Below are 26,610 nucleotides of genomic sequence, written 5' to 3' on the forward strand. Positions count from 1 at the left end.
TGCACCGCAGTTGCAGCACTTCTGCTTCTTCCAGTGGCTGACTCGTCATCAAACCAGCCCAGACCTCCCCAGGCAGCCGGCACTGAGCAAACACGCACGGACACAAGCCCAGGTCTCCTGCAGGACACAGCTTGGCCGGCCAATTTCAGAGCAGCCCCACGGCTCAGGCCCCACCCCCGATAGTGGCGCAGGATCCAGAGCTTCAAGAGTCGGATGCCGCGCCTGGCACCCTGGGCCAGCCGAAGAGGAGTTTGAACTTGCCCAGCTCCAAGCAGGTCAGGCCAGAACCTACCTGCTCTGCAGCTTGGTGGCTGTTCTCCGTGGGCGTCTCAGCAGCAGAGCGAGAAGGCCCCTGGCAACATGCGCACATGGCCAGCAGCCACGTTGGGGGTGGCTTTGGATCCACCAGTCTCCATGAATCACCTCCGGGCTCCCGCGTGGGTCTGCGACCCCTGCCCCACAGCGTGGGGCCCCAGCAGGGAGGCGGGCACCTGCTGGACACTGCTCCCAGAGACAAGGCTCTCCTCGGTGGGCATCGACCCTCCCCTGGAGCACCCAGCAGCACCCCAAGCTCCAGGGTTTCCCCAGCTCGTTGGCCACGTGCAGAGGGTGCCCAGTTCTGGCATCAGGGTCGCAGAGCCGGCAGCTGCCCGCAGGGGGGCGCCTGTGAGACCAGGAGGCAGACTTACATTTGTCCCCCAGACTACTCCCAGGCTCTGACCTGTTCCTCTGCCAGACTCGCAGCTTTAGAGACGGTTACAGGGGTACACGAGACACCGAGGTCGGGGCCCCGTTGTGCCAGGCCCTGCCCCAGCTGAGATCAGGGCCCCGTTGTGCCAGGTGCTACCCCCAAGGAGCTCACAGTCTAACCGGCCCGGGCACACACAGAGGCTCACCCTCCCTCCTTACAGCCAGGCCCCCCGGCCTAGAGATTTCACGACCCCTCTCCCCCCCCGAGCTAGCAGCCATGCTGGCAGGGCTCCAGGCTGCCCGCGGGCAGAGGATACTGGCAGAGGGACCGGGAGCCAGCGGAGCTGCTGTCACTATTTTATTCACCACCCCCTCCAAAGCAGAGGCCCCAGGTCCGGTGTTGAGCGCGGGGGCCGTGCCGGGAAGGCCCGACGGGGCAGCCCCTCCGGCCTCTCCAGGGGAAGCCGCGCACCGTCTTTGGTACAATAAATTAAAGACAAACAGTACAGCACGAGCCACGGAGAGGGGGCAGCCGGCGGGCGTGGTGCCGCCACGGCCCGGCTGGAGCCACACGTCCGGCCTGGCTTGCTGTCACGTCAGTGCCGGGGCGTCGGACAGCAGGGCACAAGACTCGTCCCCAAGGAGCGCTCCCACACACACTGGGGGGAGGAGTCACACACTGGAGGGGGAGGAGCAGGGCAAAAGGGGAGGGGCAAAGCAATGGGGGGAGGGGCTCACACACAGGGGAGGAGCGGGGGCTCAGTGACAGGAGGGGGCTCCCAGCAGAACATGGGGGAGGGGCAGGGGGATCTCACAGCAGAGTGGGGGGGGGGTCAGGGCGCTCCTTCCCCATGGCAGGGCTGGGGGACGCGGGAGGGGCCGGGGTCTATAAATATTGGCTAGGGCCCTGCCGCCCGGGGCAGGGGGCGGTTTTAGCAGCAATTCCAGTTGGACAGTGGGGCGGGCAGCTCGGCCGTCAGTCCGTGAAGTGCAGAGGGTCCCTCTGTCCGGCCAGTGGCAACCTGGCGCCCACCCGGCCCAGGGAGCCAGTGTTAACGAGGAACCATTTACAGTAGGAACCACACGGACAAGGGGGGAGTCGGGGGGGAGGCAGTGCCAGCTCCAGGCGACCACGGGGGGGGAGGGGCCTGGCTCTGCTGGCTAAGCCGTAGGGCAGCAGGGGTGGCACCGGCTTGGGTGGGTGGGAGGGCGTGGGGGCGAGCTCTGTGGGAGAGCAAGGGGCCGTGGTGGCTCGGAGGTGGGCAGGTCGAGGGCCGTGGGCGGCGCTGGCTCCGGGGCAAGGGGGCTGCGGGTGGCGCCAGCTCCAGAGCCATGAAGATCCGTGGGCACCGTGCCCGCCCCCCGCCGGGCGCATCCTAAGAGTGTTATGGCTTGAGGAGTCATCAAGAGCTGGCCGCCGTGCTCTGCGGGACGCACACGCCCAGCATGGGCGCCGAGTCCTCGGGCTCCGCCCGGCTGCGCAGGTGGGGGGGGTAGGCCAGCGGCAGCCCCCCCTCGCCCGCCCGCCCCCCCACCGCCGCTCTAGTCCGGAAGGCCGACGAGCCGAAGGGAGCGCAGTCCAGGTGTCGGGGGCCCGGGCCCAGCTCCATGCACTCGGGGCCGTGGGGTGAGACAGGCGGGCGGTGGTAGTGGGCGCGCCCGGCCGGCTGGAAGAGCGGGTGCGGGCCAGCCCCGTGGAAGTGCGATGCCGCTGGCTGGCTGGGCGTGGGCTTGTGAGGTAAGATCGGCGGGTAGCCGTCGTTGGGCAGTGCCGGGACGTCACCCCCAGCCCAGAGGCGTGGCTGCTGTTGCTGGGGAGGAGCCTGCGGAGAGAGATGCCGGCAGTGAGGGGCGCAGGGCCTGGGGACGGGCTGGAGGAGGGAAGGGGATATGGTGGGGGTGTCTGTAATGTTGGGGGCTCTGCTTCTCGCAGTCAGGGTGGGCGGCGGGGGATGGAGGTGGGTGCAGGGGGGCATAACCTGGGGGCCCTGCTTCTCGCAGGAGGGGTGGGCGGCAGGAGATATAGCGAGGACAGGAGGCCCGTTCCTCAGGGCTTGGCATCTCGCAGGGGGTGTGGGCGGCGGGAGATGGAGGGAGCCAGGGGGGCCGTATCTGGAGGCCCTGCATCTCGCAGTGGGTGTGGGTTGCGGGGGATGGAGTGGGGGGTAGGGGGCCCCGTTCCAAGGGGCCCTGCATCTTGCAGTGGGCGTGGCTGCCGGGGGATGGAGTGGGGCAGGGGGCCGTACCTGGGGACTCTGCATCTCGCAGTCGGTGTGGGCAGCGACCGTGTTTGCGTAGTAGCGGTTGCTGTAGCGGTAGCTGCGGTTGTCATTGGAAGAACCGCTGGAGCCTCCTGTGGGGGGAGAAAGAAGCTGTCAGGATGGGGAGAAGGGGGAAGAGCTGGTGCCACGGCTGAGCCACAGGGTAGGGCTGGAGGATACGGGGCAAGCAGGGGCCGTACCAGGGCTGGAGATGGAATTGGTGGCACTGATGCCAGGAGATCGGGGGCCGGGAACAGGGGCCAGCACAGGGGCCCCGGGAGGGGATGGGGGGCCAGCACAGGGGCCATACCCGAGCTGGAGACGGAGCTGGCGGTGCTGGTGCTGTGGCTGTGCTCCAGGGCCGGGCTGGTGGAGTTGCTGTTGCTGGTGTTGGTGCCCTCATCGCTGGTCTTCTTGAAGAAGTTGTGCTGCAGGGCGTAGAAGGGCGTGATGCGGCTGCGCGGCTCGTAGTCCAGCATGCGCAGCACCAGGTCCTTGAACTTCAGGTAGTCCGAAGGCGAGTGGCCCTGCTCTCCCGCCCGGCGCCCCCCGGGTCCCCCGCTCTCCACCCCCAGCACCTCGTGCAGCCGCCGTGTCCCCGGCACCTTGTACTCCTGCAAGAGAAACAGGTTCAGTGGGGGGGTCCCGGCAGGGTCCTGACGGGAGAGATCCGGAGGTCCCACAGTGCAGGGGAGGGGAGGGAGAGATGCAGGGATCCCAGCCATGGTGGAGATGCAGGTACCCCACAAGTGGTGGGGAACAGTGAATCCCAGCAGAGTGGGGGACAGTACAGGAGACAGGAGGGTGGGAGGGACCCGGGGAGACCCGGGGAGAACAGGGATCCTGCTGGGGGATTGAGAGCAGGGGGAGGGGGACAGGAGAACAGGGGGCCCCCCATTACCTTTTTGACCTCTTTGTTCTTCTTGAGGGCCCAGCCCCCCTCGGGCAGCTTGTCGAAGTATTTCCGGGCCTTGGGCGCCTGCTCCAGCATGTGGGGTGGCGGCAGCCCCAGCACCTCCACGATCCTGTTCATCTGATCGGCCTGCGGGGAGAGAGAGAGGTGTCTTGGGCACCTGCGCCAGCCTTGCCTACCCCCACCACGGGGCACCCCACCCAGCCCCACTCCCTCCCATCATGGTGCCTCATGGGAGTTGTAGTTCATGTGTTCGGGCTCCCATCCTCCTCTCTGAGAGCAGCTCCTGGGCTGGACTACATCTCCCAGGATGCACCATGACACTCCTCCCGCCAAACAAGGAACAAGCTGCATCATGGGAGATATAGTTCATCTGCCTTGTGCTCCATTCCCCCTGCTCTGAGCTGAGCATCCCAGCTGGACTACCTCTCCCATGTTGCTCCCCTCTGATGAATGCATGGGGTGCATCATGGGAGTCACAGGACGGTGGTGCATCCTGGGAGATGTAGTCCAATCAGGGAGCTCAGCCCAAGGCACCCAAACAAAAGCTCCCATGACGGACCACGGTCCACCCCCCGCCAATGAAGCAACGTCACCATCGATAGGACTTGTTCCCCCTTCCCACCCAGGGGCTGCAGCTCCCCGTCTCGGCCTGCGGGCACAGCAGCGGTGGCTCTTCCGCCTCCCATTGCTCACCTCATTAGAGCCACTGAAAAGGGGCTCCCCAGTGTGCATCTCCACCAGGATGCAGCCCAGAGACCACATGTCAATAGCCAGGTCGTAGGGCATGCCCAGCAGCACCTCCGGCGAGCGGTAGAAGCGGCTCTGGATGTACTGGTAGATCTGTGGAGATGAGGGGCAGCATTGTGAGCCCCTGAAGGGTACCCGTGGCAGGGAGGAAGCCCGCACAGGGGCACAGCCTGGCCAGGCTCATAGGCCTTGCTAGGAAACACATCCCAGAGCAGGGATAGAACCCAGGAGTCCTGGCTCCCAGCCCCCCCTGTTCTAACCCACTAGACCCTGCTCCCCTTCCAGAGCTGAGGGAGAACCTACATCCTGGCTCCCAGCCCCCCCGCTCTAACCACTAAAGCAGAGCAGCACAGATCTGGCAGTGGGAATGAGACAGGTGTGGGGCAGTCTCTGTCTCCCCTATGTGTACTCTCCCCCCAGCCCAGAGTGGGGCTAGGGGCCGAGCAGAGGAGCTGGAGTGGGTGGAGCAGGGCTAAGCCCACTCCAATGGCAGGAGCTGCCGAAGTCGAAGATCTTGATGATGCTGAGCTTGGGGTTGCAGAATGGAAGGCGGGACTAGGGGCGGGGCCATGGCACATAGGGCAGGACTATGGCTAGGGGGTGTGGTTGGGGCAGGGCCATGGCATATGGGGCAGGACTATGGCTAGGGGGCAGGGCTAGGGGCGGAGCTATGGCATATGGGGCAGGACTATGGCTAGGGGGCATGGCTGGGGGCGGGGCTATGGCACATGTGGCAGGGCTAAGGCTAGGGGGCGTGGCTAGTGGTGGGGCCATGCCAATGGTGAAGAGGCGGGGCCAGAGTACTCACCCGCTGGCCCAGCTGGCAGGAGCTGCCAAAGTCGACGATCTTGATGGCGCTGCGCTTGGGGTTGCAGAGCAGGATGTTCTCGGGCTTGAGGTCGCAGTGGATGATGCTGAGCTCAGGCGTGGCCAGGAAGAGCAGCGCCGTGCACAGCTGCTGGGCGAACTTGCGGGTGAGATTGAGCGAGACGCCGCGGAAGTTGGTGTTGCGCAGCAGGTCGTACAGGTTGTAGGAGAGCAGCTCGAACACCAGGCACAGGTGGCTCCGGAACATGAAGTGGCGCTTTAGGTGCACTGGGGGGAGGGGAGGGAAGAGCGTGAGGGGCAGCTGGGGGCATCTTCTGTCCACTGCGACCCCCGACCTCACAGACGTGCTGAGCTCCCCCCCCATAGCACAGCAGGAAGAGGGACCGTCCTCAGTACAACTTCCCCGGCCCCTGGATGTCCGCCCCCCACTCCCTGCTATACCCCCAGCTCCCCCACATATGCCCTGCGCCCCCACTCCCCAATGTGCACCCCAGCCCCCCAACGCCCCCCCACTCACCGATGTAGTACTTCATCTCGGTGTCGTGCTGGTTCATTAGCTCCAGCAGCCGCAGCTCAATCTGGGCCTGGTTCAGAAACGCCTTCTTGTTCTTGATGATCTTAATGGCCACCCACTCCTGGTCGTGGTGGTCGTACGCCTTCACCACCTGGGGGGACAGAGCGCTGTCGGAAGGGGCGGCCTGACTCGGGGAAAGGAAAACCCTAGACCAGTGCTGGGGATGGACGTGACAGAGGCAGGTAGCTCTCGCCTGCCGGAAGGGGGCCTGGCCAATCAATGAATTGATTTCGCAGCAGAGAATTGTGGGGGAGGGTACAGCAGCGGTTAGGAGGGGTTCAGGGGCACAGCGGAGATTATGGGGGAGCCAGGAGTTGACCTGGCTGACACAGCCCTTGCCGATGAGCGAGTCGATCTCGTAGCGGGGAGTTAGGGGCACGGGGGGGATGACGGGGCTCCAGGGGTACGGTGGGTTTTCGGGGGGCCAGGGGCTGACCTGGCCAAAGGAGCCTTTGCCGATGAGCGAGTCGATCTCGTAGCGCTCCAGCCAGCGCTCCCCGCTCTTGACAATGTAGTCGTAGTTGTCGTCGTCGTAACCCTCATTGTACACCTTGCGCTCCTTCTTGGTGCTCGAGTCCTCTGGGGGCACCTGCTGCGCCCGCCGCTTCTTCTTGGCATAGTACACCTGGGGGGGAAGGGGGCGGGACAGAGTCAGCACCTGCCCTCTGGCACAGGGGGGGACCCAGCGTCCCAGGCCAACCCCCAGAGAGCCAGCGTCCTAGGCCGGGGAGAGCCAGTGTCTCAGGCTTTGTCCATCCCCAATGATCCAGGCTGGCCTGTAATCTGCACAGCGTCACGGTGGGCACTGGGGGCTCCAGCCGACGCGCTCCCCAGCCCACCGGGCAGCTCACCTCATTGATGTGCTTGTAGGTTTTGATGAGGTCGACGGAGAGCTTGCGCAGCGGTGCCGTGGCCGAGTCACGGAAGGTCAGGGGAATTCGCCGCTGCAGGACACTCAGGTCTGGCAGGATCTGCAGAGACACAGGCAGGCGGTTACGGCAAGGGGCGGATGCCCCTGGTCACACCCACGACCCCCATCCCCTGTGGCTAAACCCAGCCAGAACCATGCCCTCCCATGACGCCAGCCAGGCTGAGCCCAGGCAGCAGGGAGCCTGCGTCCTGCCTTAAGCGCATGTGCCGGACATATCCCCGCTGGGGCGAGACTCCCTGTGAGGCGGGAGGATCTTCAGCCCTTTCCAGGGCTCCCGGGCTTCCGTCTGTTCCGCAGCAGGGATGAACCCGGGCCCTGTACCTCTAGAGTCCCTGCTCCCCGAGCTAGCTTCTCGCACAGCCTCATGATGCGCAGGCCGGTAGAGGTGGAGAGAGCCGGTACCTGCGGGTGATCAGCCATGGACTGGATGCTGGAGAAGGGGGCATGACCGTGCTGGCTCGACATGTTTGGCTCAGTGGGAAGAGAGACGCCCAGAGAGGCAGGCTGGCTGGCGGGCGGCAGCTGGCATCCTGCACTGCTGCTGCTGCTGCTGCCACCTGCGGGGCAGAGAGAGACGGGGACTGGGTCAGTGCGAGTCCTTGGCCCAGGGGTCACCTCCTGGATCCCAAAGCACCCGCCTGCCCTCCCCACTGGGTCCCCACGCACCTGCCCCTCCTGTTGGATGCTGCTGTCCCCAACCCAGGACCCACCCCTCAATATCCAGCCCGGCAGCCCCCCTTCCTCCATACCCAGCTGCCAACTTCGATGCCGCTCCGCGCCCCTCCTCTGCTGCTTCGTGCCCGGGTGTGGCCAGCCGAGCTCTACTGGCGGCCACATGCAAATTAGTTGCAAATCTGCTCGTTCAAATGTGACACAAAAAGCCACCGCAGAGCTGCGCCCGTCCCGCAGCCGCCAGGATCCACTTAGCCTTAATTAACAGCGCGCCCTAGTGGACAGGGCAGGGAGTGGACATTGCGGCGACCTTGGCCCAACCTGGCTGATGCTCACGGCCTGGACCCCTGAATCAACTAGAGCCAAGCGAATGACTGACGGGTTGGGTTCAGGGATCACAAAATCTGAAAAAAACCAAATGAATTCGGTTCCGTTCCGAGCCAAACTGAGATTTGTCGGGTTTTCTCACCAAACAAAAAGATTCGTTTCAAAGGAAACATTTCAGTCAACCCCAAAGAAAGTTCATCTGGCCTTTCATTTCATTTCGGGTTGTTTTCCCACCTTGGTTTTGTTTTTTTTAAATGAGCTAAATCGCTCAACAGAACGCTGATTCCAACCAGAGTCAAAACCCACCGTTTTGATGGCTTCTGCCTTTTTTTTTTCTGCCAGAACTATTAACCAGATTCGACCCGGATTCACCGATCGGTTGGTGCCGCCCTCACAAATGTGTTTTTTGGAAAAGTTACTATTCACTGAAAAAATGTCACCGAGCATTAGTGTCAGAGCTCAGGGAGGACTGGACACAAGTCTGCCATTTGCACAGAAACGCAGGGCCACCCTGCTTTTGGCATGAATGTTTCAAAACCAGACACGGGCTTTCCTGCTACCCCCACCCCAATGGCTGCATTTGCAGCAGCTAATTAATTGTAATTAATAATAATATATAGCATGGAAGTCACAGAATCAGACCTAAGCTTTCTTGCTTATCCCCCCAAAAGGCTCCATTTGCAGCTTTTATCCACAGATTTCACAGTGCTTTACAAAGGAGGGCTGTAGTATCATACCCATTGTGCAGATGGGGAAACTGAGGCACAGAGAGGTGCTGTGACTTGGCCAAGGTCATAAGCCAGAGGAAGAGGAGGGATTAGAACCCAGGACTCCTGAGTCCCCAGTCCAACATTCCACCCACCAGAACACACAAATAAAAGTTTGTAGCCCTTCCAATTTCACACATGTATTTAAAACATAAATTTTAAGCAACAGGTGGAAACACAACCTCCACCAGACTTAATTCTGCCTCCTGGGGCAGCACTTCACCTGGCCTGTCACGCAAGAATTTTACATAGCCAGACTGCTCCAGCCTGTCTGCTGTGTGGACTGCAGAACTCACTTCACCGCAGAATCAACAAGCATCATTTATTAAAAGGCTATGATTCTGGCCTTCACAGCAGCAAAGAAAATCTGCCTGGGTCTACACAGAGCCTAAGCCTATCACTAGGAGAGGGAGGAGCTACCCTGAGTGTGACTGACGCAGCAATGCTGCCTGAGTCTGCCGACAGCCTGAGCCCATCACTGGGGGGGCGAAACTGACCCATTCCTATCAACAGGGATTCTCTCCAAACCCTAACACGCTCAGTTGTAAGGTCACCACTAACCACGGCCTGTAACTGTCTTGCTCAGCACGCCAACCCCAGATGCTCTTCCCACCCATCACAGGTTGCTCTGACAAGCAGGGTCTCGGCCCCCAGACCTTCAGGTACAACTTCAAGGCAGGCCTCAGCTGCACATCCCAGTGGCTTCACCCCCCCACAGGCTCGCTAGAGGAATAGCCATGCCCGGGATGTCCCCACACGCCCTGCAGCCTCACGACTGGTGCGAAGCTCACCTAGCCACACTGCTCAAGGCCCCGCCTGAGGACCAGCAGGGGGTCCCAGCACTCTACCACCCACTAGAAAGGAGTGAAAAATTACAGCTCCTGGGCAGAGAGCAGGGCTGGGGTACACAACAGATCAGGGAGCCTCCTGCGCACTGTCCCCATGCCAGCTGAGGCACTCGCAGGGCTGGGACTTCACCCCATCCTGGAGCCTGCACGCCTGGATTGGGGCCCTGCGACCTGCCCTGCCCTAACACTACCAGAGGAGCCTGCGCACAGATTAGGGCCCTGCACCTGCCCCGACCAGGCGCCCTACGACAGACCCAGGCACCAGCCGAGGAGGGGCCCTGTAACCCGCCTGGGCACCAGTTGAGGCACTCGGGCCCGGTGACCTGCCCTGCCCTGGTGCCATCTGAGGAGTTTGCACGCCAGGATTGGGGAGGGGTCCTGCAACCACTTCCCACACTTGGCCGATCGCCAGGAGAGCCAGCTGGGAGGCTAGGTGGGGTCCCAGGCAGCACAGCTGATAGGGTTATTTTTAACCCCCTGGGAGCAGCGCAATCCTGGTAGCTGATTGGGGCTGTGGGGAGAAAGTAGAGCCAATTGCTATGGAAAGATGGAGCCCTCGGCTCTGGGATCCCCCCACACAGTGCAGAGACAGGGTGCCAGGGCATGTCCAGGCCTTCAGCTCTAGGATCTCCCAACACAAGACAGACAGGGCCAACCCCAACCCATCCCTGCTCCAGCAGGAAGATGATGGACTGCCGACAACACTCCTACAATATCTGCTTCAAGCACTCTTCCTCCTGCCAACCCCTAGACGCCAAGATATGCCTTGGGATCACCCCGTGGCCCAACAAAGACCTGAATCCCCCTTCCCAGACAAACGTGGACCCCCAGTTCCATGGCCCAAAGACCGCAACACCTCTCCCCACCTGACCCCCAGCCCAAAAAAGCCATTGGAACACAGGATCAGACCCAAAGCCAACCTACCCTGGTACCCTGTCTCTGATAGCACCAGAGCTTCAGAGGAAGGTGCGAGACCCCATGCAGCAGCAGATGGGGATAACGTGCACCCACAACAGCTCTCATCCTGGTCTCAGAGAGCTCAGCCGAAGCCCTGAAGCAGCTGATTTTAGATCCCTGCCCCAATTTGGCATCATTATGTTCTCTCTGGCCATTCCCATTAGCCCTAGAAATGTCCATTCCCTCTCTGCATCTTGAGGAGGTCTTGGGCTCATCACCATCCAGTGGCAGGCAGTTTCACAGGTCATTTGGTGTCAAAGCCTTCCCTCAGATGGGTTTGCCATTTCCACATCTTTTAATATCACTGCACAGTCCTTAGTCCTTGAGCTGCAAGTCTGAGAGAATAGACACGCCCGATCCCCCTTCTCCATCCCGCCAATCACTTTATCCCATCCCCTCTCTATGGTAACAAACCCCATCTCCACCATCTCTCTCCAGATTTTCCTGGATCATTCTCATCCCCTTTCTCTGACACCCCCTCCACCTCAGATCTGCAATATCCCTTCGGAGCTGGGGGGCCCGGTAAGGCAGACAGTGTTCTAGTGAGGTGCACCTACTGCTCTATGAACTGAGACAGAGACAGAAGTCTCCCTCATTGAACATTCCCCGTATTATTCCCCACTCAGCCCTTACACGCCCGGCCATGACGAGGGCTTTTCTATTTGCGGCTGTGCATTGGACAGAACTCTCCACTGAGCTGCTGAAAATGCCATGTGCGTCCCTTTCCTGCATGCCCACAGGCGGTTTCCACCCGTCCGGTGTCCGAGCAGTTTAAGTTTTCCCCTCTCGCTTTGCATTTAGCAACGCTGACTTCCATCTGCCACCGAGCTACCCTTTCACCCCGCTCAGTCAGCTCCCTCCAGAGTGCCTCACACCTGCCCTGGCCCTGACTCAGCCCCATAACTGAGTCATCCGCACATTTCGGCACTTGGCTGCTCACCCCCACATCCAGATCATTCAGAGAGATGTGGAAATTCAAGGGACCACTGACCACCTTTGGCAGACCCCTGCCTCTCTGAGCCACCTCGGCCCCTGCCCTTCCACCCCCCCACACAAACCCTGGTCCCCACATCCAACACACAGAGATGAGGCAGGCACCACCAGTGATCCCCCACCGCCCAGTGCTGGGGCCCACCTGTAGATGGCTGCCTATGGCAGCGGGAAGATGGCAGGTAGCACGCGGGCTCCCTCCTGCCCCAGTCCGTCTGCAGCGCCAGCAACATGGCAGGAGGCGGCGGCACCTCAATGCTGGAGGGTATCACCATGGGGGAAAGTGTCCGGTTGCCCCCGGCGTGGGCAGCTGCTCCCGGCACAGAGCCTGTGAAGGCGGGAGAGCCGTGGGGCGTGAGTGGAGGGCACTAGCCCCAGCTCCCCGTCCCTTCCAGGGAAGCTGTCCTTGCGCAAGGCCGGAGGTCAGGGAAGAATGGCAGGGAAGACGACTGGAATCAAGGCAGCTGTTTGAACAGAACGGCCAAGGCAAAACTGACGAGATGAACAGCTGAGCGAAAGACCCAAAGAAAGCTGGACAGAAGCGCGACCAATTGAGCAACCCGCCCCGCCCCGCACGGGCAGGGTTGTGCTGCCACTCAATGGGAGCCCGCCTGCCAGGCCAGGCCACAACCGGGCCCCTGGCACCCCCCACCGCCTACGCACTGCCTCCAGGCCAGCCACCTCCCTGAAGGAAATCCAGCCGCACGAGGCACTCTGCTTCCCACCGAACGTGAGCCCCTTGCAAAGACGCCCAAACCCCAGGCAGAGTCTGCTCGCACCAACCGAAACCCCCTCAGGTCCTTTCAGAGGTGTTGCAGCCAAAAGAGAGCGCAATGATCCATCCTGCCCAATCTCCTCTATAACACAGACCAAGAAACCACCCGCACGGATCCCTGCATTTGGCCTATGACTTCTGGGTGAGCTAGAGCAGAAAAGCACCTTTCTTGTTCACTCTGGACCCTAACAATCACAGCAGATCCGACAATATTGCTAACAATTTCTGAGACCCAGAGGAAGCAGCTACTTAACAAGCGCTCTCTGGGCCGCAGGGAGCCTCCGTCTAGAGCAAGGACACATCGCAGGAATAAAACAGGGGTGGGAAAGAGTCCTAAAAGACCCACACAAAGGAATTGTACATAGGAGACTTTGCCTAACCAGCAGGTCGTAGCCAGGCTTGGTCCTAGTTCCACCAGAATCCACTGGCCAAGCATCCAGCCAAGATGTACCAGCCAAGTCTGGTCTCCCCACACCAAAATGCCCACAGGGCGCTCCATAGAGCAGTACGGCACTGGGGGACGTGCAGGAAAAGAGAAGGTAGGTGGAAAGGCCCAGGGAAGCAGGGTTCCTGGTCTGACAGGTTCGTTACCCTTAGACAGAAGCAGCGGGTGGACCCCAGCCACCTTCGATTGGACCTGCGGGGTGGGTGGGTGACTGCAGGCAGGCACATGTAATGGCACCAGAGGCATGGAAAACATAGGCATGGCCCCATGTGGCAGCCACAGCATCTCCCTTTACACGGCATCTCTACAGGCCTCCCAGCCACAGCTGCAGCCCCAGGGCCTTGAAGAGCTGCTGGCTTGGAGACAGCTCCAAAAACTGGATGGGGGCCGCAGCATCACCATCGCCCCTCCCTAGGGAACGCTGGGTGATCCGCCTACTGAGTGTGACAGGGCATACAAACCTCATGCTGGCCAGGGAAGGGTTAGCGCGTTGCAGTACCACTCCACTGGCAGTGGATGTCAGGCGTGGGGGACCGGGGGGGGGGGGGTGGGGGGAAGCCTAGCTCAGGGAGGAGTCAGGAGCTGGCTGGGAAAGGAGAACAGCTCTCTGGGAGAGGCCTGGCTGGGGCCGGGAACGGCTGAGTGAGGCTGCTGCAGGCGGTGCCTCACCTGAAGGGGGCGACAGCCACATAAAACCCTTTTGTCTGGTTTTATGTTGCACTAAGCCATCAGAGTTCATTTTCGCTAAGTTTACAGTTGGTGCCAGTGGGCTAGATCAGCTTCCTGGGAACATCCTAACGACCCAACCACAGGGCCCATTTGCCACAGGGAATGACAGCTGATCACGTCCACCGGGAGCCAGCAGAGGGACCTGATCAGACTAACCCACAGCCACAGCATTCCAGGAAACTGGAGTCTACAGCAACGACACATCCACAATGAGCACACAAGGCGCCTGTCTCTGGGGTGCAGCCCCTCAGTGCATGGATACGAGGCCAGCCCTCTGAGTCCTGGCCTCCTCCATGTATGAGCCCCATGGGCTTTGGGTGCAACCTGAAAATTCCAGGAGGCACTGCTGGGAAGTGCCAGCCCAAGGGTCGCTAAAAGCAGAGGTAGTGGCACCCTGGCTGGCGCAAAGCAGCTCGGGAGCGGAGTTCAAAGCATGGGGAAGCACAAACAATGCAGGCTACCTGCAACCTGGACAGAGAGCGTCTTGTTCTGCACAGCACCTAGCGCAATGGGGTCCTGAACATTGTGGTAACACACAATAAACAATGTACAGCGCCTAGCGCAATGTGGTCCTGGACACTGTGGTAACACACAGTAAACAACAACATACAGCGCCTAGTGCAATGGGGTCCTGGAGACTGTGGTAACACAGACAATAAATAACAATGTACAGCACCTAGCGCAATGTGGTCCTGGACACTGTGGTAACAAAATGAATAACCAACATACAGCACCTAGCGCAATAGGGTCCTGGACACTGTGGTAACACAGACAATAAATAACAACACATAGCACCAAGTGCAATGGGTTCCTGGTATGTCACTATGGCTCCTAGGTGTTCTTGTAATACACACAATAAATAATAATGTACAGTGTCCAGCACAATGGGGTCCTGGTCTATGAAAGGGGCTCCCAGACATTACTGTAATATACCTAATAAATAATAACGTACAGTGCTTTGTGCAGGGGGGCCCTGGCCTGTGACTGGGGATCTGCGGCATTACAGTAATATCAGTTATAAAGAATAACCCACATGGTGAAGGAGGGTGGGACCCAGCACTCTGCACAACTCCGCACCAACAGCACACAGGACCCTCTGCTCAGGCCAAGCCATATGCAAAGCCGACGCTTCCTATCCCCAGCTGCTTCAGGCATCTGGGGCTGACCCAACCACTGGTGTTGCAAATGGGTCTGCGGTGATGGGGAAGCAATTTGATCCTCATTCCAAACCCAGTTTAGACTCTCCAGCTTGTAAGGCCAAGCCCCTGGGTGGGACATCAGCAATGGGAATCGAACCTGGGACCTCTCCATTTTAGTGCATGCTGGTAAGGCCAGCTGTCAGCTCATGGCCACTAGCACTTCAACATGTAGCCCAGTCATCTCTACAGAGGACGGAGCACTGGACCGGGAGACCTGGATTCTATTCCCCACACTGCTGCTGAGTGGCCTTGGGTAAGTCACTTTCCACTCTTTGAGACTCAGTTTCCCATCTTAAAATGGGGATGATGATTACAGCTGAGTGGGAAACTGTTTTCCCATCCCAGGAAAATTTTGAGATTTCGAAAAAAATTCCTGTCCTAAATCAGGATGAAAAGTCGAAATCTCAAATTTCCACGCACCGAAATAAACAAAAATGGGTCAGCTTGGGTCAATCAAACATTTCGATAATTTCAAAACCTTTCCATTTGATCTTTTTTTTTTACATTAAATTAACTTAAATTTCAAACCAAAAAACGTTGTTTCGAAAAATGTCAAAACATCCTTTGAGACTTTTCCCTTGCCCACCCCCGAAATTTTCCTGTGAAAAGTTCCAGTTTCCACAGATCAGCATTTTTGTGCAGCAAAACATTTCTTTGAAAAATTCCTGACCAGTTCTAAGAACGATGCTGACTCGCCTTTGTAAAGTGCTTTAAGATGTACGGGTGAGTCAGAGTTCAAGGAAAGAAGGGATCTCCGACACAGCACAACCCATTGGCCTCCACCCAGCCACCCCTGCACTAAGACAAAAACATGAATAGACTGAAGTAATACAGTCCACAGGAGACTCAACTTATGTATGCCACACAGGCAAAGAGCAGGAGAGACTAAGGTACGCCAATGCCAGAGGCCCCTGCTATGGAGTGTCGGATGTAAGACACAGGAGGACCTGATATGAGCCTTCAAATATGAGAAGGGCTGTTATAAAGAGGATGGGGATCAATCATTCTCTGTGTCCACTGAAGGTAGGACAAGCGGTAATGGGCTTAATCTGTGGCAAGGGAGATTTAGGTTAGGTATTAGGAAAAACTTTCTAACTCTAAGGGGAGTTAAGCGCCGGAATCGGCTTCCAAGGGAGGTTGTGGAAGCCCCGTCACTGGAGGCTTTTAAGAACAGGTTGTACAAACCCCTGTCAGGGATGATCTAGATTTACTTGGTCCTGCCACAGCGCAGAGTGGCTGGACTTGATGACCTCTCGAGCTCCCTTCCAGCCCCACATTTCTATGATTCTCTAAATAGTTGTAGTGGTACAAGGCACCTTTATACACCAGTATAACTGCATCAGCGCTAGTATTATTATTTCTTACTTCTGTTACCGGGTGCCTAGGAGTCAGGACCCCATTGCGCTAGGCATTGGACAAACACAGGATAAAAAGATGGTCCTTGCACCAGGGAGTTGACAATCTAAATACAAAGAGATGGTACTGCTTTAGCTAGACTGGGGTAGTTAAAATGGGGCAACTCTTTGTGGGTAAACAAGGTCTGAAGGAATTAGAGGGGCTCTATTCACATTGCCATTCAAAACCTCACCTAAACACAGCCGGCTGTTATGAAGCTATTTCGTCCTTGCCACAGACAGTAGACTGTGCCAGCCCACGATGAAGGATGTTCCAGTGGTTAGGGGTCTGGCCTAGAACTTGGGAGAGTGGGGCTCAATTCCCTGCTTCTGCTACTGACTTCCTGGGGGCAAGTCACAGAGCCGGTCTGTAAAATGGGGATTACAGTCCTGCCCTGTCTCCCGGGCTCAGGATAAACCCACTGAAGATTGTGTGGTGCTCAGGTACTACAGTAGCGGAGGGCAAGCAGCACGATAGAGAGAGAGCCGTCTGGTCCTGCTTTCCTTCTGTGTTGCATTGATTGTGTGTTTGCCGGTTTTATAAAACCTGGGAACTTCCCTCCAGAGGGAAATGTTACGCTCGTACAATAAAGTTATCGAGTCAGGCAACTCAAAGTTTGTGCCTTTCACTTTTAACTCAGCTCCGCTACCTTCCTGTCGGCTTGAATTATCTAATCCCTATGTTCTAGCATTCCTTTTATGACACAAGCTTAGATCCACGTGTAGGGTTGTATACATCTGTACCTCACAAAGTACCAATCTCATTTCCTTAAGCAAGGTCCTGCAGATGTGCTTCAATAACGAGGTCAGCATGGATTTTTCCAACACAATTACAGGCAGCAGCTCTCAGCTATGCTGTTTTAGCTCGCCTTGGTGTTGCACACACTGGTGATATGGTAAATTATTTAGCAGGCTAGAAGTGCTTCCGCCTTGCTTTACTGTCTTAGGAAAAAGGCACTTTTCACTTTGGCTAACTTGCAAAGTGGGACTTGGAGTTCGGTTAAAGCCAGAGCTGTCTGAATTGGGTGGAGGCTGTTTGAGAATAGGCTGCAGAAGGCAAATCAGATTCATGCATGTCACTGAATCAGCACAGCTCACATGATCTCTTAGAACAGCTGCACGCTCTGTGCACACTCCTGGGGAGCTCCGGCTGAATTAAGATGCTATTTCACCTTCCCCTCATCCCAAACCCGACTCTCAAGCTTGTAACGCCATGCAGGGCATTGGCAACGGGACCGCACCGAAGACCACTGGATCTCAAAGCACAGGCCTCTGCTGACTGAGCTAATGGACTCAGCTCTTTTAGCTCATGGTCACTAGCAAGCTCATCCACCTCTACATGTGGTCCAGTCACCACTAAAGGGGGACAGCACCACAGTGGGTGGTGAAGGTTGTGACACCTGGTGGATAGAGCCCTGGACTGGGAGATATGGGTTCTGTTCCCCACTCTGCTGCTGGGTGGCCTTGGGCCAGTCGTGTCTCTCTGTGCCTCAATTTCCCCATCTGTACAATGGGGATAGTTTTATAGACACCAAAGCCTGTCGTGAAGCCACACCATGCTCAAGAGCGCATGTACAGGGGGGGCCAGGTTTAGCGCAAGGTGCGCCATTGGCAAAGGAGAAGGCTGGTTGTGTGTCTAGCCCGTGGGCCTGCAATTCCCCGGAGGTACGCATGGAGAGGGACCTCTGTGGACTACAGCCAGTCCCATTTGTCCACTGTCCTGCAGTGTGATACCCAGAATTGGACACACTACTCCAGCTGAGGCCTTACCAGTGCTGAGTAGAGCAGGACAATTACCTCCCATGTCTTACATACGACACTTCTGTCAATATACCCCAGAACGATATTAGCCTTTTTTTGCAACCGCATCACATTGTTGACTCATGTTCAGTTTGTGATCCGCTATAACCCCCACATCCTTTTCTGCAGTACTACCACCTCCCAGCTTATTCCCCATTGTGTAGTAGTTGTGCGTTTGATTTTTTGCTTCCTAAGGGAAGCATGTTGCACTTGTCTTTATTGAATTTCATCTTGGTGATTTCAGACCAATTCTCCAAAGGCCAAGCAACACCCCAGACTGCGGATGCTCGTACCAGAATCCCTCTTAGACTCTAAAGCCAGCAGGGACCATCATGATCATCTAAGTCCGACCTCCTGCACATTGCAGGCCACAGAACCTCACTCACCCGCTCCTGGAATAGGCCCAGAACCTCTGGCTGAGTTACCGAAGTCCTCAAATCATGATCTAAAGACTCACTATTATCTGTACTACCTTAGTCACAGACCAGGTCCCCACCATGCTAGGTGCTATATAAACACAGACCAAAACATGTTTACAGTCTGAGTATTCATGCCAGCCTCTAGATAATAGTTGTCTGATATATTAGTTCCCATCACTGCCACCATAGTCTCCTGCTGCAGGACAGGAGAAGCCTGCCTCTGTCGCTGCTCAGAGCTTTGCCAGCAGAAGCAGAGCAAAACAGACCTGAATCTTGTCACTTTTACAGCTGACCAGGGATCTGGGTGATTCTGACCAAAGTCTGCCTCCTTTGGTTCGGTGGCAGCCTGGCAGAGAAATAGGCAGTGGCAGACACACCTGCAGATTCAGGAAGACAGTGTTGCATTGTCTGCTTCACCACTGGAAGGTCTGACTTCAACCACAAGGGCTAGAAACTCCTGAAATCTTAGAATCTGGAGGAATCCGTGACATTTTCCTGGATTAGGAACTATCTGAAAACTGGGGGATAATTACAACAGGACAAATCCCGTTCCCACAGGATATTAAAAAAACCCTCTTAAATAGGGGGGATTTCATGAGTTTGAAGGCCCCCCCGTGCAGCAGCGAGGGGGAAATGACACGAGGTGGGGGGTTTGTTGGAAAGGTGGAAATGTTACTGTCACCATTTGCGATCCCCCTGATGAGCTACAACCCAGGACAGGAGGGGAAATGGGTGGTTTTACTGTGTCTGTCTCTTGCAGAGCACTTCAACCTGCCCTGGCTCAGCAAGGTACCTGGCTTTCCTGGCAAAGGGCCATGTCTGTGCTGAGCTTCCAGGCCAGAGGCTGCGAATTAAAACCTGGCCATTTGCAGAGCAGGATGGGCACCTGGGGGCGTGATCAAGCTCCACTGTCTAAAGAGCAGATCCCCGCTCTGGGCCTCTGCAGCCCCAGCTTGAGGGACACCTGCCCCTTGCTGGGACTGGGCGGCTGCAACCCGGATGCCCTGACAGCGGATCTAGGGAACGCCTGCCTCGGAGTCGCCTCCGAGCAACAGCCCTCTGCCATGGCAACAGGCTCCCCATTGGCCAGTTGGAAACCCCAGGAGCCAATGGGGAAGCAGCCCGTGTTGCTAGGCTCTCTGGGATGCGGCGGGGACGATTATGCCCAAACAAAGCGTGAAACAGGAGCAGGGCAGAGAGGCTCCAAAAATACCCGCCTGGGAAGAGCCAGATCTCCTTCCAGGAACACAGGGCTATAAATAACCCGCTCCCCGCTCAGCCGGCTGCCCCAGAGACAGCGGGGCCCGGGCTGCTGGCACTGTGCCATGCAGGGATCACGGCAGTACCCGCTCCTCCGGGAGCACAGCGCCACCCGGGCACAGGCAGGGGAGAGCCAGAGCCAGGCATGAGATGATAGCACCACCTCTCCCACATGCCACCTTAGAGCAGTTCACACAGGGCTGCCCCAGAGCCTGGGTTTGGCACTGCTTGACTTCCTTTAAGTGCCCTCAAGTGCCACCTGTCACACCTTAGAGGCAGAGGAGGCGTGATCCAGATCCCACCAACACATGACCTCGTTCCAGGGATCGGGAGCCACACCCAGGTGTTCATGCCCAAGGCTGCAGAGCACCCGGAAGCGCAGAACCCAGCTGCTTGCTCACTTAACGGGACACGTTACAGGAGCAGTTCTAGGCCCTGGTCTCTTCCCAGGCAAAAGAGTCACTAAACTAGAGTCTCTGGTACCGTCAGGCTCCTCTCCCACCACCACCTCCGCGAAGGCTCAGCACCCGGACACATCTAACTCTCACAGCAGGAAGCCTACGAGTTCCCAGTCAGGCTGCACTTTAGAGAACACCCCAAGCTGCTGGAAGGTTCAGAAACGCCCACTGGTGAGTGGGTGTTACAGCTCCCTCTCCACGCTCGATCCACAGAGGATCCAAGTCTGCTATCACCTAGGGAGCCTTGGCTCTCGCTCAGGCTGTAGCCGTTCGTGACTAACACACATTTATGGGGCAGGCAAGGCACCTTAACTGTGCCCCCATCTGAAACTGAGCACCACCAGAAACTTTCACCCTCCTTCATAAATCAAATGTAACCACTGAGGGAGCAACTCCAGGGGTCACTGGGGCTTGCTCCTCCAGAACGTCTGTTTGGAGGGCTGGAGCCATCAGAAGAGAACATGCTAGTGCTATTAATTTTGCAGAAGGTGCTCAGATACCATGCTGATGGGCTGCAGTATAAAAGTAGACAGAGGGGTGTATCCAGGAGCGAAGATTTAGGAGAGGAGGTTAGAGTCATGCACTAGAATGGTGTACAGAGTGGGTGCTCCCCCTTCCCCTTTCTCACAATGCAGACGGCCAATCTTGTTAAAAGGCAACTGATTTAAAACCACATTGTGACCCTTGAAGTAGTTTGTCAGCCCACTAGCAGCGCTCACCATGTTCTATGCCAAAAGCAAGCCAGAGCAGCAGTGCGTATGTCAGCAAGGCTTTGCAGGTGTGTGTGTGTGTGTGTGTTTAATATGCAGGGTTATTTGGGACCCAGCAGTGCTTGTATGGGTTCTTCACACTGCTGTTGGGGAAAGAGCAAAAGACACAGCAGCCTGATTAAAGGAAAAACTGGTTTTGTACACACAACACTGTTCACCTGCAGAACTCACCACCACAAGAGAGGGGTCTGGACTCAGAAATGGATTAGAAATGGGGATAGATAATGAAAACATTGTAACTATAGTACATGGGATTTTTTTAAAATAAGGGATATAAAAGCCGCTGTTTTGGGACACAAAGCTCCCTCCCTGGGGGTTAGAGGCAGGATGGTTAAACACTGCAGTTACTATTGTGGTAGCCCCTAGAAGGCCAAATCACAGATCAGGCCCCATTATGCTAGGTGCTGTACATTATTTATTAGGTGTATTGTGGTAGTGCCTAGGAATCCCCAACAAGGCTCCTATTGTGCGAGGTGCTGTATGTTATTTATTAGGTGTATTACAGTAGTGCCTAAGAACCCCAGAGATGGAACATCACCTCACTGTGCTAGGTGCTGTACGTTATTATTTATTAGGTGTATTGCGGTAGTGCCTTGGAGCCCCCAGTCATGGAGCAGGACTTCACTCTGCAAGGTGCTGCACATTATTTATTAGATGCCATTGTTAATACACCTAAGAGCCCTCATAGACCAGGACACCACTGTGCCAGGAGCTGTACATTATTAATTTATTAGGTGTATTACAGTAGGGCCTAAGGGCCCAGACACAGACTAGAGCTTCCTTGTGCTGGGCGATGTACAAACACAGACCCAGAGGATGGTCCCTGCCCCAAACAGCTTCCAATCAGTTCCTGGGTTCCCGCCCATCATGCAGGCTCATTTCATCAGGAAGCATTACCTCCTCCATGACGGACAGACATGGGTCTCCCAGGGCAGCCTGTGTGGGCAGAGTTAAAGTGCTTTGGGAGGCCCCAGCGTGCATCTGCCACATGGGATGGGTTCAGATACCCACCATCACTTCCTCCCAATCCAGCTAACAGGACTGGCACTCTAAGGGATGGACTCTGCTTCAGCCAGAGCAGGATGGTGCCAGGCTCAGGGCACAGCCGAACCCGCAGCATGGGCTATCCATGTGACTGCCCTACAGCACTTTGAAGGGGTCTGTCTCTAGCTTATGTACTTACATGGCTCTCACCACAACAGGATCTGAGCACCTCACACTCTTTAATGCCCCAGTAGGTCATTAGCCACACAATACAAATGGGGAAACTGAGGCACCAAGCAGCTAAGTGACTTGCCCAAGGCCACGCAGGGAGTCTGTGGTGGAGCAGGGAACTGAACCTGGGTCTCCCCAGTCCTCGGCTAGTATTCTAACTACAGGGCTGGCTGTCCTCTCAGAGCTGGAGATGCTGGGAGCTTCCCAGCCATTAAGCCAGGCAGCCCCTGACTGCCACCTCCCATGCTGAGACAGAAAGATTCCCTTCCAGCTATGTTTTAAGGCGAACAAACGGCCATCCACTCTCGTTCCAGGAGTCCCATTCCTCTACCACTGGGGAAACAAGGAAGGGGGAGACTGCCAGGAGATAGGGGCAGGCCCATGGGGGACCCAATAGGGGAAATGGGGACAGACCTACTGTGGGGCAAGGGGAGGAGAGGAACTAGCAAGGGACAGGCACACGAAGTGGGGCAGTGGTGAGAGGGACTGGCAGGGGAATGGCCCATGAGGAGGGAAGGGAAATGAACACTCAAGTTGACGTCAAGGCCATAAGTTCTGGAGTAGCTGAGACCCAAGTTCAAGAGACCTGATCAGTCCCCAGTCAGAGCAAGGTCAAATCCAGCAGTGAGACCAGGGCCAGCAGCGAGACATAAGTTCTCCAACAGAGCCAGAACTACAAACCCACATGGCTGCCATTCCCACAGGCAGCACCCCAGAGGCAAGAAGCCCAGCCAGGCCAGAAGTGAACCAAACACAGTTTTTTGCTCTCTCCACTCCCCAAACTCTGCTAGGAGACGAACCAGAGCAACTGCACTCGTATGTATCTGTAAAAGTGCCCTGCGAAAAAGACCAACGGCTGCGGCCTCTTCCAGCATCAATGCTGCCTGAAGGGGCCCATCACCCCCAGAACCATATGTCTGTTTGACTCTGGGAAATGGGGTCTTCACCACTCATTTCTATTGGGAGACTCTATGGACAACTGGAGAACTAGCTGGTTCATGACTGTTCAGACACTCAAGCCTGGTCTACACTAGAGTTAGGTCAACATGGCAACTTAAGTCGATCTAACTCTGGTAAGCATCTACACTAAAATGTAGCTCCCACCAACTTAACTCCACTTCCACGAGAGGCGTAACACTTAGGTCAATGTAGTTAGGTTGGCGCAGCGTCAGTGTAGACCCAGCATTGCTTTCATCAACTGTTGCCGCCTTTCAGAAACCATCCCACAATGCCCCACACTGGTAGTTAAATCGGTGCAAGCGCTCCTGGTGAGAACGCGTACCACCAACACAAAGAACGTAGAGTGTATGCGTAAAACAGATTCAATTACTGTGGTGGCTGTATGTCGACGTAATTTAGGTCGACTTAATTTTTTAGAGCAAATCTGCACTACCTCGGTAAGCAAAATTGAGGGCAGGCCTGCATTTAAAACACTGTAGCACTTCAGTGAAGATGTTCCACACCGATGGAACAGCCTCTCCCATTGGTGTAGTTAATTTACCTATGCAAGAAGCAGTAGCTGCACCAAGGGTTAGGTTGGTATAACTGCCTCACTCAAGGGGGTGGATTTCTCATATTCTTGAGTAACATAGTTATACCAATGTAAGTTTATAGCGTAGACCTGGCCTCAGTGAACCAAGGGCAAACTGATCACCAGTCAGACTTCAAATCTCGGCTTGTGTTTGTACCTATTTCACCCAGATGCAACTTGGACCTCACCTATACCCAGATATCCCTGGATATAAAACCCACCTTCTCACCTGAGCATAACGCACAAATAGACTAGAACACCCCCAGCGCACAGGCCCCGTCCAGACCTCCCCACTGATCTGCACCACTACACACCGTACAGACAACCACATCACACAGACCCTGTCCATTCCCGGGTCCCCCAATTTCAGGTCTGCATCATCCCCCATGCAGATACCTCCACCACACTGGCCATGCCCAGACCCCCACACCCTAGATCCATAACACACCGGCCCTGACCAGACCCAGATCCCCCCATTCCATAGCTACAGATACCCCCATAGAGTGCAGGCCTCACTCCAGATACACACCCAGCAGTGCTGAAAGCACTATTTCCCCTCCCCCCCCCCAAAAAAAAATAGCACAAACTCCATCCAGACCAAGATCACCCCATTACCTCCCAAAGCTTGGAGCAGGGGAAAGAATGAAAGTGGGGCAGGTAAGGCTAGGGGGCAGTACCTGGGATGGTGCAGGGCCAGGGCATTAAAGGGCTGTCGGGATTAGATAGGGAAGTGAGGGGATGTGGGTCACAGCTCCTCTGGGGCTGGGCAAGGTGAGAGGGGTTCAGGTTCCCAGCAGGGGGAAGGGGGCCAGGTTCCTTGGAGTGGAACAGGAACAGGTTGTACAGCTGTGGGGGTGGAGGGAAAGGCATGGATTGGGACAGGGCCCTACGCAGCAGGTAGGAGGGGATTTCTAGCAGATGCCATAAAAGATAAAGAGAGGCACCCAAGCAGTAGGGGAAACACAGTAAGGGTACCTAAGGGGGGGAAATGGAGGGTCCGCAGATGGCACCAGAAGGGAAATTCCAGGTGGCTCCAGATATGAGGGGAAGGAAGGAGGGGACAGTTTCCAGGCAGTACCTGAAGAGAAAGGAAGCTTTCCATATGTTTTTGTGGGATGACAAATTTACAGGGCTCCCAGGGTCCCGACACCAGACAAATCCAGGTGGGACTAGGGATTCTCAAGGGACAGATGCAGGGAAATATTGAGGGGTTGAGAAAATGTAATGGGTAGAGATTCCGGGCAGGTCCTGGGTGGGCACGATAGTTCCCAGCAAGTGTCTGGGGTTCCCGTGGGGCGAGAGCAGGGGGATTTTTGAGGTGGCATTCGGTGGAGACCATGCTTGGTGGAAGTAGGTCCACAGTGGGGCTGGAGTTCCTGGGTGGGGTACAGTGTGTTCCTAGAGGTCCAGGGGTGGTTCCCAAGTGGCCAATTCAGGAGCAGGTACAGCAGGTAGAAGGCGATGGGAAAGGGGAGTTACTTCCTGGGCAGTAGGCTCCAGGACATGTGCAGTGGGGCAGTAGTTCTGGGACAGTACATAGGAGCAGAGGATTGCTTTCTGGATATTGGGATCTAGGGCCAGGTACAGATACCGTGGGCCGGGAAGCTCTGGGACAGGAGGCAGGAGCTCATTTTCTTTATGGTGGGTTCCAGGGCAGGGTTTCTGGGACAGATGCAGCAGGGTGGGAGTGGGTTGGTTCCTAGTCTGGGTTTTCTGAGGTGGCTACAGTAGGGAGGGAATGGGTCAGTTCCCAGCCAAGGGATTCTAGGACAGGTTAGATACGGGAGGGTTGGCTCCCAGGAGGGAAGATCCAGGCCAGGTATAGCAGGGTAGTTCTGGGGCAGGCAGGACTACCAAGTACACCAGTCAGGTGTTTACAGCAGGGCAGGGGGAAGGAGTTGGTTCTCAGAAGGGGAGAACCAGATTAGGTAAAGCAGAGTGGTTCCAGACAGATGAAGCTCCAGATAGAGAGCAGAGACCTGTGGCAGCAACCCTGGATGGGGTCCACCCTGGGGGGAAAGAGGTGGGACCAGTTCGGGGCAGCTGGATGCACTGACAAGTCCTGGGTGGGTCTCACACAAGGAGAAGGGGAAGACGGCCAGTGGGGAATTAGGGGCAGGTCTCACCCGTGGCAGTAGCCCTGACAAACAGCTGGGGTCTTTGGTGGATCCAGAGGAGGGAGTCAGCCTGGGCCAGGCTAGTGTAGGGGTCCTGGGGGGGAGAGGATCAGATCCCAGACAGAAGAGGGAAGGGATGGGGTAGGGGGTTCTGAGCAGGGGGTCTTGAGCCAGGCAGGGCAGGGGCTGATACCTGGCCAGTCTCACCTGTGTCAGCAGCCCTGATGGCCTGGGGGGTGGGGTTCGGGGTGGGGGGATGCAAAGAAGATGAAGTCCCAAGGGGGACTCAGGGAATAAAGGTAGGGGCCTGAGGTGGGAAAGGAGGAGGGGAAACGGGATATGGAGTGGTCGGTCCCGGACGAAGCATGAAGTTGGGAGTCCCGGCAGCGGGGATCGGGCTGGTCCCGGGGAGGGGGGGGGGGAAGCAGCGGAGGAAGGAAACTGGTCCCGGCCGGGCGGGAGAAGGGGGAGGAGCCGGGCCCGGGCGGCGAGGGAACAGGTGGCCGGGGCTCGAGCACGGAGCCCGGGCGGGGGGAGACAGAGGAACCGGGGCCGGTTCCGTGAAACAAGGAGCCGGACCGAGTCCCGGGCGGGGCGGGAGCTGGTCCCAGGGACAGGGTGAGAGGGGCCTGGGCGGGTCCCGGGCGGGGACTCGGGCGGGTCCCGGGGAGGGGCCGGTCTCCGGCGGGGAGGGTCCCGGGGGAGGGGGCGGGGCTGGGGAGGGTCCCGGGATTCCCGGCGGCTGGGGCGGGGCGGGGCCGGTCCCCGGCGGGGGGTCGCGGCCGGACTCACTTGCGGCAGCGGCCCTGGCGGGGGGTCTCTGACGGGCCCGACCCGGCGCGGGCGGAGGCGGGTCCCGGTCCCGGCCCGCTGCGGGCGGCGCCCCCCGGTCCGGTCCGGCGGCTTCTGCGCGCGCCCCGGGATTTCCCAGTAATGCAACAAAAAATGGCGACCACAACAAACCGCCGCCGCCGCCAGGGCACCGCGCAT

At 57.3% G+C, this 26,610-nt stretch overlaps 1 protein-coding gene across 1 annotated transcript; it reads right to left on the reverse strand.

The window, feature by feature from the left end:
- Positions 1-26,610, reverse strand: LOC137149379 (dual specificity tyrosine-phosphorylation-regulated kinase 1B-like). The gene is given in 12 exon segments (XM_067542876.1): positions 1-2,513; positions 2,937-3,043; positions 3,262-3,565; positions 3,853-3,993; positions 4,561-4,707; positions 5,423-5,709; positions 5,960-6,107; positions 6,453-6,641; positions 6,868-6,987; positions 7,350-7,504; positions 26,413-26,514; positions 26,517-26,610. Coding segments are annotated over 12 exon segments (2,214 nt in total). The 3' UTR covers positions 1-2,093.

The sequence above is a fragment of the Emydura macquarii genome, unplaced genomic scaffold (assembly GCF_026122565.2).
Source record: "Emydura macquarii macquarii isolate MOO-44397 ecotype Brisbane River unplaced genomic scaffold, CSIRO-AGI_Emac_v2 contig_746, whole genome shotgun sequence".
Taxonomy (NCBI): domain Eukaryota; kingdom Metazoa; phylum Chordata; order Testudines; family Chelidae; genus Emydura; species Emydura macquarii.